Below are 14,409 nucleotides of genomic sequence, written 5' to 3'. Positions count from 1 at the left end.
AAATTCCAAGGGTAAATTATAGTTTTTGCAGTATCAAATTTGTGTCAAATCGCAACTTCATACAATATCTTATTGCAATGTCATGTAAAAAAATTTAGGATTTCAATCATTATAATGTTGTAGTCCATCAAAGTTACAATCTTTTGTTTGTATCCTTGTTATCTGCTTACGTGGCATCGCGGGCCCTTTCTATCACCTATTTGGACTACTCAAAAATAAAAAAATTAAGGGTTTTTATCACAAATGGTTCCTAAAATTGACCCTGACCATCAAAATAGTCCCATAAATTGAAAAATAATCAATATAGTCCTTGAAAATAGGTATTACAAATCAATATGGTCATTCCATCACAATTCTGTTAAAAATTCCATTAAGTGCTGATGTGGCACATAAATGGGCCCCACAAGATTTACAGGTTTTTATCACAAATGGTCTATGAAATTGACTCATGCCTTCAAGATGGTCCCTGAATTTGACCCACACTATCAAGATAGTCCTTGAAATTGACCCACACCATTAAGATGGTCCTTAAAATTGAAAATCGATTAATGTAGTCCTTGAAAATAGGTATTGTAAATCAATATGATCATTCCACCACAATTCTGTAAAAAAATTTGTTATATGCTGATGTGGGTTTAATAATTAGTTAAGAAAGTTGTCTAAATACATTTTTGCACAATAGAATTTGTTTTTCTTATAGTATAGGACCTACTCCTAAGAGAGATCTCTTCCATAAATTCTCAAAGGCACAATGTTTAACTAAGGCCTAAGAGAGGGTTTAGAAATAGTTTTCAACCAACAATAGACGCACCTCAGTTATAACCTTATTATCTCAAGGCATACCTTGTCATTCTTTGAGTCACCAGACCACAAGGGAAGCGTCAAACAAGCTCTCCAAGATTAAGGTTGTGAGGATGTTGACCGCTTAAATGTTAGCAGTGATGTCCCAGAAATCGTTGTCAATAAGTCAAGTCGTCACCAAAGGTGACCTCGATTTAGGTTTAATTCGGTGAAGGGTGTCGAAGTGTGTAAAGATGGGTGTATTGAGAATTTTTTTTTTTTTTTTTTTTAAGAGAATAAATAACGAATGAGGTAGAGGAATGTGGACTGGTATCAGAGGTGACTGTAGGACTAGGTTTTTGGGTTCACAACTTTTTATTAACTATTAAATTATTAAACCTAGTTGTAATTTTTAAAATTTAATTAGACTTGTGTTATCCATTTATGTATCACATCAGCACATAACAGAATTTTTGACAGAATTGTGACAGAATGACTACATTAATTTGGGACACTTACTTGCAGGACTACATTGATCATTTTTAATTCCAGGGACCACTTTGATGTCACAAGTCAATTTTATAGATCATTTTGATGTCGCATGTCAATTTTAAGGACCATTTGTGAGGGAAAAAAAACTCATGGGACCCATTTATGTGCCACATCAGCACTTAACAGAAATTTTAACATAATTGTGACGAAATGATCACATTGATTTGTGACATCTATTTTCAAGGATTACATTGATTGATTTTCAATTTCAAAGACCATCTTGATGGTGAGGGTCAATTTTCAAGGATCATTTGTGATAAAAAGCCAAAAATTAATATGTTGGATGAGAAATTTAAGATTAGTAAAGAATTCTAATTTTTTATTTTTTTTCTTGTTTGGTTAACCTAAAAGAACAATAAAATTTAAATATTTAATATGTATCGTTAATATAATATATATATATATATATATATATAAAAGATAGTAGTTAGAAAATGTGACAGAAGTGGTGGTAGTGATGATAGTGTGTAGTGGTAGTAGGTTGTGATATTGGCAGTGGTAGTGGCAGGGGTCACAATCGTATATAGTGGTGCCGGCAACCATAATGGTGATGATAATTGTGAATGGTGGTGGCAGGTGGTAAGTGTTGGCGACATATGGTTATGAAAATAGCATTTATTTATATAAAATTTAAACTTATGGATCGGAGATTTCAAATTCTAAACTTTCCTTTTCCACGCAAAGTTTTTAGATTACAAGGTTTATAAGTCCTCGCAAGCGACGGATGTCAATTTTTGTATTGTTTTTTCCTTCTAAATTTGAATTATTTTCTTCTTCCAAAAGTTAATTTCCAAAACAAAAAGCGATACGTGTTTATCCATTTGCGTGGCACGTCATGATTAATGGGGGACAGAGTACTGTAAGAGACGAACGGCGGGGTAAGCGAAGGAAAGATCGGAATGGACGGCCCTCCAGGCGGCGATCTGTGTTCGGTTTGCCATGGCAACTTCGACACTCCTTGTCAGGCCAATTGCTCTCACTGGTTTTGCGGTACCTTCCTTCCTCCCTCACTCTCATTCCTATTTCCTCGCTTACATTTTAGTCGGTCAACCAATGTTGTTATTGGTTTTGTGCAATATAAAAGAACCCTAAACCCAATTCGTCTTCAATTTCTCCATTCAACTGTATTTTATGCATTTTATTTTGTTTCAACTGCTTCTGTTTGTATTTTGCTCAAGCATGCTTTTTCATGTTTTGATTCGATTGATTGATCATTTAAGCATGCTTGTGTTGAAAGACTTGATTGATTACTCAGAAGATTTTAGTAGCGGCGGCTTTCGATATCATTTGCTCTTTAGAGCGAAGGGACTTATAATCCACATCCAAATTGGGTGTTTATTTCGACCAATTATATGACGTTTTCCCTTTGAAACAAGTCCAATTTAGCTTTAGCTATACTTAGCTATACTAACTTAAAAGTCTGGTGAAAACTAAGAAGGGGGCCGAAGATGGAGCTCTTCGAGAAATCGCTGTAGATATCCGATAATGGTCATTATCATTTGGTATCATAGAAACCGGTCATATTCATTATGGACTGTTAGTCTCTTGTTCTTATTGATATCAAGAGTCAAAACAGGATGTCATTGTACATGTAATTATACTCTGCAGAGTTCTGTAAATAGGAAGAACACGTTTGTGTAGGTTTCCTAGACTTGCATCTTAAAAATGTTGAAAAGGAAACGCGTATATGTAAAAAAAAATTCCCCTCTCCGCTACCAATGTCTGTTTCATTCCAAGTAGAATAGACTTGATATTCTTGGTCTGCATATCATCTAACATCAGATGTAGCCAGTTTTTCCAAGCACAATTCCAAGTCTGGTTATAAATCTTGCAGGATGCCATGGTGCCTATATATTTATGTATATAATGATCATTTGAACTTGATGATACAGATCCTTTACTCATTCATGATTCATATAGAGGCCCAATGCTGTTTTTGAGCTTGACTCTAGTTATAGACCATCTCCCGCTTAGGCTTTAACCTTATGTTTGGATGAGAGACTTTCGAGTATCAAGGAAATTTAAGCTCTATTGTTAAAATGCATCACAAGAACACTACCAATGAACTACTCAAGCACTGTTAAGCTACTACTAGAACACCTTTAAATGACACCTTCAAGGAGTTATTTGAAAGTTCTATCAAATGTATTGCATCTAGTGATTTTCAAGCCCTTTATCTATTTTTGTAGTGCATGCTTAACAAATTTATCATACGTTACATTGAACTTAAAAGTCCCCTTCTCCAAGCACACCGTAAGGACTTTTGATGTTTGACAAGTTTACTGCTTCTATTGTACGTAAAAGTGATCTATGCTTGGAATTGCTTTGTTTCAATAGATTATAGAGATTGTGGATATACGAAGTGGTTACAAAATCCCCAGCATGCATGTTGAAAATATTTGTCCATACTTTTTGGACGAATTATATACCTGAACTGAATGGCTGTGATGTTCTATTTAGCAGTACACTGCATATTGTGTCACCTCTGAGATTTTAGGGGCTCTGTGCGGAAGATAGTAAATGAGCCCTTGTATAAAACTCTTGCTACAAAGCTAATTTATATGTCTATGGTTGTATTAGTAAGGAATTTAAATGAAGTATTATTACTTGAATTATAGTTCAAATCAACAAAAAAATCATGGAAAAATATGAATAAAATCAAAATTTTGAGCAAAGCCGGCAGAACCAAACTAAAAACAGAAAAGTGATTTCTCTTATGCGTATGGGTGTCATATTTCTCTTATTCATGCAGAACCTAGAAATTTCCCAAAGATGAAGCTTTTTTTTGCCACAAACCAAGTTGGGACATATGTAGATGATATCATCTTTTAGGGGTCCTTTACAGATTGGGGGCCCTATGCAAGGGCACCTATCGCACATGCTCAAAACCAGCCACAGATAACGGATCAAGTATAACACTCTGAGTGTAAGTAGAATTAGCAGGACTCTTACAACATACGAACATACAAGTATCAGATTCCATTACATATAATTTACAAGGCTTGAACTCCCATTGAGTAATCATGAAAATAAAGGCTGATAATGCATCGTTGGCTCCCTTTCTTCAGGAAATTGTATTATGCTTGTTTGGCATCATGGATCGGCAGTTCGCCCTTGTAAATGCCCGCTGTGTCGTCGTCCCATCACTTTGTTGGTTCCAAGTAGGGCTTCTTCAAGGCAGCTTAATAGGCCGGAGGTTGCGGAGATTCTAAGGAAGGTTGAAAGGTACAATCGTGTTTTTGGAGGTCATTCCAGAAGTCTTCTTCAGGTAAATGATATATGTATACATCAAATAACCTTGTGGGGCCCATTTCTTATTTATGTCAATAATCCGAACAATCTATTTATTAGTTCTTCATTCAAAGATCATCTTCTTAAAATATGATATGAGACAAATCTGACCGTTTAGCCATCTAATGTGAGTCAAGAAAATAGACAAACATGGTACATCAAGAAAACACTAAAAGTGACATTTAATTTAGTAGTCACAGTTTCAGATTTCAGTGATATTTTGCAAGGATGATCTTTGAGGGGAGACCTAATAATTAGACTTGAATTATTGAGGTTCAATGGGAAGTGGGAGCTGCAAGGGTGTCCCTCTTAATCGGAGCTCCCTCTATAATACACAGACATGTACACACGCGCACACACCCACTATTGTTGAATAATATGATTAGATATGTTTTTTGTTGAAAAATATATGCAGTTTCTGTACTCGTCCAACTGCATGAAAAGAATACACTTTCAAAAGAAATTAATTCTTTATTTTAAGACTCGTGGAGAAGTAAAGTGTTTATATCTTCTTTTCCTGTAAGGAACAGAATTTTTCCTCAGATGCCAGTTTGATTTCTTAACCCCTGAAAAAGTATCTTTATTCCTACGTTGAAGATCGTTTCGTAGTTGATATAGAATAGTAGAACATCACTCCTCCATTTCTAATCTGTTTCTATAAATGGCAATCCTCTTTTGAACAGAGAGCGCAGGACCTTCCTTTTCTCCTGCGGAGGCTGCTGCGAGAACTAATTGATCCTGATAGATCTCTTCCCCTTGTTATAAGGGCTCGTGTTTGGATTGCAGTTAAGTAATTGACACAATATGCGATCACTTCTCTTATATCTTGCACTCTCGTGTGGCTGTTAATGCAGTTTATGTGGTTGGCAGTAACGTTACGTGAGAACTCATCTTTAATCTGAAGTACATTGTGTACTGCATGTTCGTTACGAAGTTCTGACCGTTTTAAAAATTTTGTTTTCTTAAATATACAGATGATAATGGCTGCTGCGTACCTATTCAGTCCTTTTGACTTCATCCCGGAAGGTGTTTCTTATGCTTTCAACTTGGTTGTATTTTCTTGTGGAGCCGTTGTCGCACTATTATTAATACATCATCCTTGTTTTTGAGTGTTCATGCAGCAATATTTGGTATAGCCGGTCTCCTGGATGATTTCTTCGTAGTGCTCATTGTGTTCTTCCATGTTGCTGCCATTTATCGGTCAGTACTCTATCGCCGTCATGGAGGCTCCTGAACTGTGCGACCATGGAAATTTTTAATCACACAGAAAAAAACAGGGAAGGAGCTGGATTTTATATTTTTCCCGTTATATGGGGTCGAAAAATCGGAGATGATTCACGAAAGATAGGATTGTACAAGAAGGCCATCTATACATTTCAGCGTAGTTTCGGTTGATTTTTAAACTATTTCATGCTTAATTACCATGATTTTTGAACTACTTATGTTTATAACGGTTCATCGAGTGTCAATAGTACATCGACATCCACACGCTTTTTACGGTATGTAGGGTTTAGGGTTAGGGTTTAGGGTAAGCGTAGCTCGCCGTATTCCGTAGCTTTCTGTTGTATTACTATTTGATCACATTAGGTATGTAATGACGAGGTTTAGACACGGATTATCTGATAGAGATGGTTGTATGATGACTCCTTATAAATGATTCTTTCGTGGGACATGTGGAGCCAACTGACAGTGACATCTAGATTCCAAATTAGTGTCGGCACTCTGTCCTGATCGAATTAAGTCCAAACTTTATGCGAGTCGAAGCACTAAGCAGAGCTCATTTCCTTAAAATAATCACATATAGTTTTTAATTTTCATATTTTTGTACTTTGAGATGTGAAGAAGTATATGGTAGAAAGTAGAGATGAAGAGGAAACGGGCTTTTATCTGAGATTAGCATAATTCTTCACTTTGGTCATTGACAATGAAAATTGATAGTGGTTTTTTAGTTTGTTCACCATACATCATTTTGGTATTTTTGTGAAAAATCTGTAAATATCTTCGTTAAATTTGTACGATCACGTGACCATCTTTTAAGGTTTTTTATTATTTTTTAATTTTTTGGTCAAACATGTCACATCCCAGACCTGCTCCACCATAGCACAATATTGTCCGCTTTGGGCCACGCTCACACGGTTTTGTTTATGGGAACTCACACGAGAAATTCTTAGTGGGTCACCCATCTTGGGATTGCTCTCGCCCGAACTCGCTTAATTTTGGAGTTCCGATGGAATTCGAAGCTAGTGAGTTCCCAAAGGGCTTCGTGTTATATGGAGGTGAGCATGAACGTATAAGGCACATCACCCCATCTCCGTTGGTCGATGTGGGATGTTACAATCCACCCCCTTAGGGGTCCGACGTCCTCGTTGACGCACTCGCACCACACGACAGAGTGGCTCTGATACCATTCTGTCACATCCCAGACCGGCTCTACTGTAGCACGATATTGTCCACTTTGAGCCACGCCCTCATGGTTTTGTTTCTGAGAACCCACACGAGAAATTCCTAGTAGGTCACCTATCTTGGGATTGCTCGTGCCCAAATTCACTTAACTTTGGAGTTCCAATGGAATCTGAAGCCAGTGAATTTCCCAAATGTCTCCTGCTATATGAAGGTGGATATGTATATATAAGGCAAATCATCCCCTCTCCGTTGGTCGATGTGAGATGTTACAAAACCAACTCCTCTACTTAACAAGGATGTTGACAAATTTTCATAGAAAGACAAAAATGATTTATGTTGGACAAACTCAAGGACACTGGTAGAGGCACATGAGGACTAGAGTAGTCCTAGGCCTATCCTAACTTGAAAAAAAAAGGTTAGTATTATACCTATATCTATTGCTTTGCAACCCTTCTTAACACTTCACACAAAAATCCAATCATTTATATATCTTTTCATCCAAATCTCATCCCAAAATTAAGTATAATATTTCAAATGGTCATTATCACAAACCAATGACATTAAATTAAAACCCATTATTCACTTTTAATTAAAAAAATCATCTTTCACTCATGCACTAGCATAGCTATTTCTCCTATTCTTCTTGGATTTCATATATTTAGCCATTCCAAATCCCAAATGTATTGAATAAAGAACAATAAGGTTTGTGACACTCTATTATTCTCTATAAAATATTTGTTTCTATTCTATCCTACCTCTTCCTTGAGTTTTAGGGTTTGCAAAATTTTTAGTAATTTTCTCTATTGAGTTTAATAATACTTCAAGTAGTATAGATGACATCATGCAATGGTTTCAAAATATGAAATTCGTCAAGAATAATTATAATTACCATAAATAGATAAAATTATCTATGCATATGTTAATTTTGACTACTTAATTATTTGGATATATGTTATGATGTTTAGCATTAGTAAGTTTATAATCACTATTGGTTTAGTTTTCTTCTATACTTGTGTGAGGTGCCTCCTCATTAGAAATTCTGGCTCCGTCATAGTCAATTTTATCGATTTTCATTGTCAATGATTAAAGTGATACGTTATGACAATCTTAAGAACAATTTTGACTAAAAAGTCAGAAGAAATGCTCGAACAAGGGTACACAAAGAACACTAAAGAGTAAAAACTAAAACAAAAAATATATATATTCGAGTTTGCTTTCACTTTCAATTTTTTTTTATTTCTTTCCCACTCATCCACCAGCGTTTCTTCATCTTCCTTTATCCTTTACATTTTCCACATATATAAAAAACAAACAGTCTAAAAACAAAAAACAAAATAGTTACGAAACAAGCGCTAGTGGTTCGAATGCTATTATGTGCTTAGGTTTTTATATTAGGAAAACTAATGAAAAGTGTTTGAAAACTTTGAGTTTTAATGATAAAGACAAAATAAAGGGTAAAATAAATAGTACCAAGTTTGACTTTTTAGTGTAAAAATATGATTTTTCGTTAAAGTGAATAGTACTATAAGCTTTTCGTTAAAACTCTCTTTTATATTTTCTTCCGTAATACTTTTCTCTTAAAAAAGTTTAGTTGGTGTAATTGACTCATATCTTAGTTGTCTCAAATTCATAATTGTATTATCTACTTTTGTTTTTTTTATAATGATTCGAGTACGCCTACTTTTCACTTTCGTTTTTTCAATTGAGTAAATTAAAGGATATTTTTTTGTGTAGTTGAAAAATTAAAGGATACTCAAGAGAGTGGTTTAAACTGTATTTTTGGACACCGTTTTACTTTTTTTTTATTTTAAAGGTAATACGAAATTGCCCTAAGGCAAGACTTTGACTTTTGACCATCGACTGAAAGTGAGAACTTATCTTTTAGCTATCCGTATACTTTGGTACTAGTATAGCGAAAGCGTTTGCAGTCCGGATTATAACGGTATGTTACGGACGTTCGAAATTGGTTATTCAAGGTGAGTGTTTATTTAAATTAAATGGAAGCCCAATCAGAAAAAAAAGAAGAAGAAAAAAAAAAAAAAGGGGAAAAGGGCTTCCCGTGCACCCATACCCGCACCACCGCGAGGCCATATTCCAAGGCCGATTCCGGCCAACTCCGGTGGAGTTTTTCGATGCCACCACCACCATTTTGAAGCTCTCATTCCCCTCTACAAAACCCACCCAAGAACCACCTTGATTGACCACGGGATGTGGAGGTTTGAGGCCACGAAAGTTGACGAAAATCAATGGTACTCCGGCCACCCTTCTCCATTTTCCGGCAAATCGGCAAAGCGATGGCCGATGCCACCACTTGGGCTTTGTAGCCCATCATCCCAGGAGCAAAACCCAACCAACCTTGACCCCGTTGGACCACCGTAGACGACGAATCGACGTCGGGAAGTTTTAGGCACCCGCCGGCTTCGTGGGCAAAATTGACCATCTTCCGTCCACTTTTGGACTTCGTGGCAGGTATGAAAGTTGCTCCACTCACTGAGATCTTCATTTCTGTGAAGTTTGATAATTTTTGGAATTAGTTGGATTTTCCGGCGAGTCGGGGCGGCCGACCGCCACCCGCGGCGGCGCGTGCGGCGGCGCGTGGCCGGTGAGCCGCCAATGCTATTTTTAGGCTATGTCGAATGTTTTGAATTCAGTTTTGTCATTTGAATGACGTAGGTTGATCGTTGGAACCTAAATTCGTTATAATACGCTACTTGATAAAAATGTGAATCGATGATCCGACCGTTGGATCGTCACCAAAATTGGATACATTATATTACGTAATATTTAAAGATCATAGGAATTTACGGATCGGGAATCCGACTTACGGATCTTCCTGAATTGGATTTGTAAGTTAGTAAAATAAATGTTCACGGCCACTTGTTTTAGGCAATTGGCGAAGATCTGACCGTTGGATCGTAATGAAATTTTAAGATGTTATTCTAGAAACATATTGTGGATCATTGGAAGTTGCAGATTGGAAATCTGATATGCGGATCTTCCGGGTCAGGTTATACAGGGTTGTAAACCCTACCGTCGATCTTTGATCGACGGTTGACTTGTGGTCAATAGGTCTCAACCTATTTTAGAATGTCGTGGAGGTTGTGTTTTATGTGAATTGCATATTCTTCAGATAAGAGTTCTGAGATGTGATTTGATAATTGGCCACAGGGACCGATCATTCAGGACGCCTCGATGCGCGTGCTAGAGTAGTATAGCGTGGACTCCAGGTGAGTGGATCTTTTCCTTTTTATTGTGCATATTATTGAGAGTTCTATCGACACCTTTAAATTGATTAGACATATTACTTTCATATATAATTATTGTGAATGCTTGAAGTACAATGTGAACTACGAATGGCTTGATCCCTGTTTAGGGTACGTAGGCAGTCTAACGAGACGTTAGATGCAGCCATAAAATATTTGAGACAAAAGCCTTGCTTGGGAAATTGAGTAATGCGAAGGAAATTGGTAAAGACAAGTTTTAGTTTTGTGAATTAGTTAGTTAAATTAGAGTTAATTGGATTGTTATGGATAATTATCCCTGAAAATAAGTAGTTTGGGAGTATGGCGTTATTGATTGTACACTTCACACCATATTGTTTATAATTGAAAATGCTACGACATGGTTGAGTAGTAGATTGCATCATGATATATCCATATGTATATTACTTGCTTATAATTATTGGGAATGCTTTCAAGTGCAAAGGTGAACTCAAGACACCCAGGTAAGTTCAGGTGAGTTTATGGTATTAATTGAATCGATTGAGTTATAGCATGACTACAGTTATGAGTTAGGCAACTTCGATACTGTCGTACTGGTTGCCATGTGTTGCACAAGATTGATGAGATGTGGATAAGTCGTATAGGTCACTATAGGTGACTCCGACTTATATACTAGCCATGATTGACGAGATGTGGATAAGTCGTATAGGTCACTATAGGTGACTCCGACTTATGGATAAGTCGTACAGGTCACTATAGGTGACTCCGACTTACATGCTAGCCATGATTGATGAGATGTGGATAAGTCGTATAGGTCACTATAGGTGACTCCGACTTATATACTAGCCATGATTGATGAGATGTGGATAAGTCGTATAGGTCACTATAGGTGACTCCGACTTATATACTAGCCATGATTGACGAGATGTGGATAAGTCGTATAGGTCACTATAGGTGACTCCGACTTATGGATAAGTCGTACAGGTCACTATAGGTGACTCCGACTTACATGCTAGCCATGATTGATGAGATGTGGATAAGTCGTACAGGTCACTATAGGTGACTCCGACTTACATGCTAGCCAAGATTGACGAGATGTGGATTGATGAGATGTGGATAAGTCGTACAGGTCACTATAGGTGACTCCGACTTACATGCTAGCCAAGATTGACGAGATGTGGATAAGTCGTACAGGTCACTATAGGTGACTCCGATTGATAAATCATTTTGTATTGATTTAGTTCATTTGGCCTACTTATTGATGTATGGTGGAGTTGATGGCAAACCGTGGTTTTGGTCATTTCCGAGTATGGTTTGGATATATGTATATATGTTGTACTGTCTTATGGGAAACGATACGGGTTTTACATTTAGGGGCATTACTTTTTGAGAGGTAGTAACCTTGGGAAGCTTGGTTTTATTGCTTACTCACACCTTCTGTTTGGTGCCCTCCAGGTTTTAACTGCTGAGTTTGTATCGACAAGAATCTGTGACGAATCTTTGTATTGATGGATATTTTTGAGGGTATGATTCTTACCCATACTACTGTACCTCACTTATGCTCTGACATCGCGTGTGAAATGGGTTCGCTCCCACTCGTAGCGCACTCTGGTATTTAGACACTTTTAGATTCAAATTTATTCACTTTTTATGCACTATCACATTTTATGGCTTCGTCACCTTCCAGGTGTCGGCCAGCACAGCTCAATTCAGGGTCCAAGTGGACTTTCTGGGTCGGGGTGTGTCAATTTTCCTTTGGTTTTTTTTTATTATTTTTAACCTTAATTTGATCATGGTAGGTAGGCTTGTTAACTTCCACTTTGTTTTTGCGTAGAATTAATAAGTTCGTCTTATTTTAGCTTAGCTTGAAAGGGATAAACTCGTCCTTAAATACCAACCATACGGCATTTGTTGTTTCCACTAATTTTCTTTTGTATAACACATCACATGGAAATAGTAGTCGTCAATCTCATAAGACAGTTGTTTCGGATAATATTTCAATCTCATAAGATAGTTGTTGACGGTAAAGATATATATACATTACGTACATTGTTATCATGATATTTATAATCTCTTTTTTATAAAGTTTTATGTTAGTGACTTAAGATATTACATACTCAATCATTGTACACGTTACATTAAGGACATATCCACTTTGGAGCAAGGCAGGTCAACTAAACCCTCCAAGCTTAGAAATTCTTCAAGAGCTGGGTGCTGACCTCAGAAAATCTGAGATGTCTTTGAAAATTTTCCTACAGATGTTCGACGAATTGCCTTTATAGGCATAAGTAGGGTATCTACTCGCCTCATACCTTTGTATAAGTTGATATGGACATCTTTTGATACACTCACTTGACATATGTTAACATCTGTCTACATGCTCGCTCATAAGCTATTGATATCAGTCGATATGCTTGCTCGAAAATTATTAATAAACGTGCAATATGACTTGATAAATAACTTCAAACACTACCAAACCAAAACTCGAGAAAATGACAATTTACATGATATAAGTGTCCAAAAATTTAGGCGTTGTTCACACTATTGTCATTGACTCTTCGATCATACTTCCTGATCCCACAGCGTTAAGGAAAGTTTCTCTTTTCCCCACCGGTATCTCACACAACGAGACGTAAAATGAATAAAGGGAAACTGAATTTGGGATCATCATCATCCACTCAAAAATCAATAATATCATATTACAATAATTACTTTTCGTGGTTTTCGAGGAGGCCACTAATTTCCAAAAATTGCTCATAAAGCATTTTTGTCTCTGCTCTCTCTCCATCCCTGTCTCCCTCCCCCACTCGTCACTCACATAGATTACCCATCATCTCTAATAATTCGACGACGTACGGCCGGAACTATTTACTCTCTCTCTCTCTCTCTCTCTCTCTCTCTCTTCCTTTTCTCTTCTGCTTCCTCCACCGACCGCTGTCTGTCTAGGTAGCTGAAAGATTACTGTGTGGTGAGTGGTGAAGTTAGTAAGCAAGAAACATGTGGGTAGGAAGGAAGTGTCAGATATTATTTATCCAGTCTCCATCCATGGATCATCACCATATGAATGCTCAACACTTGTTCAATATCTACACATAAACTACATATACATACATATATATATATATATATGTATCCCATCAGCCAAACATACACAAAGTAAAGTTATACAGCATGCTCTCTTCTGTTAGTTTCTCTTCTGTATAATTTGGCCACCAAATTTATCCAGTTGGTTGATCCAATTCCCAGCTGCTGTTAATCGGTTCTTCATCAGATGAGATGAGGCATTGGTTGCCCACACTTGATGATGCTGCTTCCTCCTCTCCACATGATCTACCTCTCACTTGGAACTGATCACCATCAGGTACTCTACTCTCATCTCATCTGTCACCTCTATTTGCTCTAAATATTATTTTCGATTCTCTTGTATTAATTCTTTTTTTTTCTCAAATTTTTCTTTCAATTTATGAATGCTTCTGCTTGATTAATGATTGGATTACTATCTAAAAACTACTTTTTGTCTTGGTCAACAATAAAACGCTGATTTGATTATTGAAAAAGAACCCAAAATTAATCTAATCTCTTTCCTTTTTCACGACCGTATATACTGGCAAGGAAATTTGGGAAATCCAAAATGAAACTATTTTTTCTGGCTCAAAATATGAATATTTATGTGTGTTTAACCATTCTTACGAGTGTGGATTTAATTAATTAGTTGGTAATTGCAAAATTTAAGTTTTTGCTTTCTTTAATTTTTATTAATTAGTTAAAGTCCTAATTAAGAAATTTGAGGAAATTTTTGGTCCAATTGAAGCTGGACTAAAAATATGTGAGTACTGATTTTTGGACTTGTCACGATGAGAATCAATGACTCTTTTGCATAAGACGGTTGGAACTTCCATTCAAAATAAAGGGTATTTGGCGGAAGTTCAAACTAAGTTATTCAAAATGACAATTGCTCCCTATTATGACAAGTTCAAGAACAAATACTGACTGATTTTAAGTTGAGAGATCATAGCTTAAATTCGATGGTATTTCATGCAATAAAGGAGATCCCTTCTTTACAAATTTTAATTCATTAATTAGTAGGCAGTATAATCATAACATAAACCTCAGATATGCAAAAGAATATAGGAGATCCCATCTTTACAATTTTTAATTGATT

At 36.5% G+C, this 14,409-nt stretch overlaps 1 protein-coding gene across 2 annotated transcripts; it reads left to right on the top strand.

The window, feature by feature from the left end:
* The first annotated feature begins 1,985 nt into the window (after nt 1–1,985).
* LOC103952536 (E3 ubiquitin-protein ligase RNF170) lies at nt 1,986–6,061 on the top strand. 2 transcript variants are annotated; one of them, XM_048582891.1, is made up of 6 exons: nt 1,986–2,322; nt 4,085–4,258; nt 4,401–4,600; nt 5,307–5,408; nt 5,598–5,649; nt 5,745–6,061. In XM_048582891.1, exons 3-6 carry the CDS (start codon nt 4,412–4,414, stop codon nt 5,855–5,857), a joined length of 456 nt encoding a protein of 151 aa, XP_048438848.1. In that variant the 5' UTR covers nt 1,986–2,322; nt 4,085–4,258; nt 4,401–4,411; the 3' UTR covers nt 5,858–6,061. The 2 variants fall into 2 exon arrangements, with proteins under 2 accessions (XP_048438848.1, XP_009362410.1); XM_009364135.3 differs by lacking the exon at nt 4,085–4,258 and having other exon boundaries at nt 1,998–2,322.
* The last annotated feature ends 8,348 nt before the right edge of the window (nt 6,062–14,409 follow it).

The sequence above is a fragment of a genome, unplaced genomic scaffold (assembly GCF_019419815.1).
Source record: "Pyrus x bretschneideri cultivar Hongxiangsu unplaced genomic scaffold, Pyrus_bretschneideri_v1 Contig2, whole genome shotgun sequence".
In the NCBI taxonomy this organism is placed as follows: Eukaryota; Viridiplantae; Streptophyta; class Magnoliopsida; order Rosales; family Rosaceae; genus Pyrus; species Pyrus x bretschneideri.
Note: the sequence above shows the minus strand (reverse complement) of the source record. Positions and strands in the feature narration are given on the sequence as shown.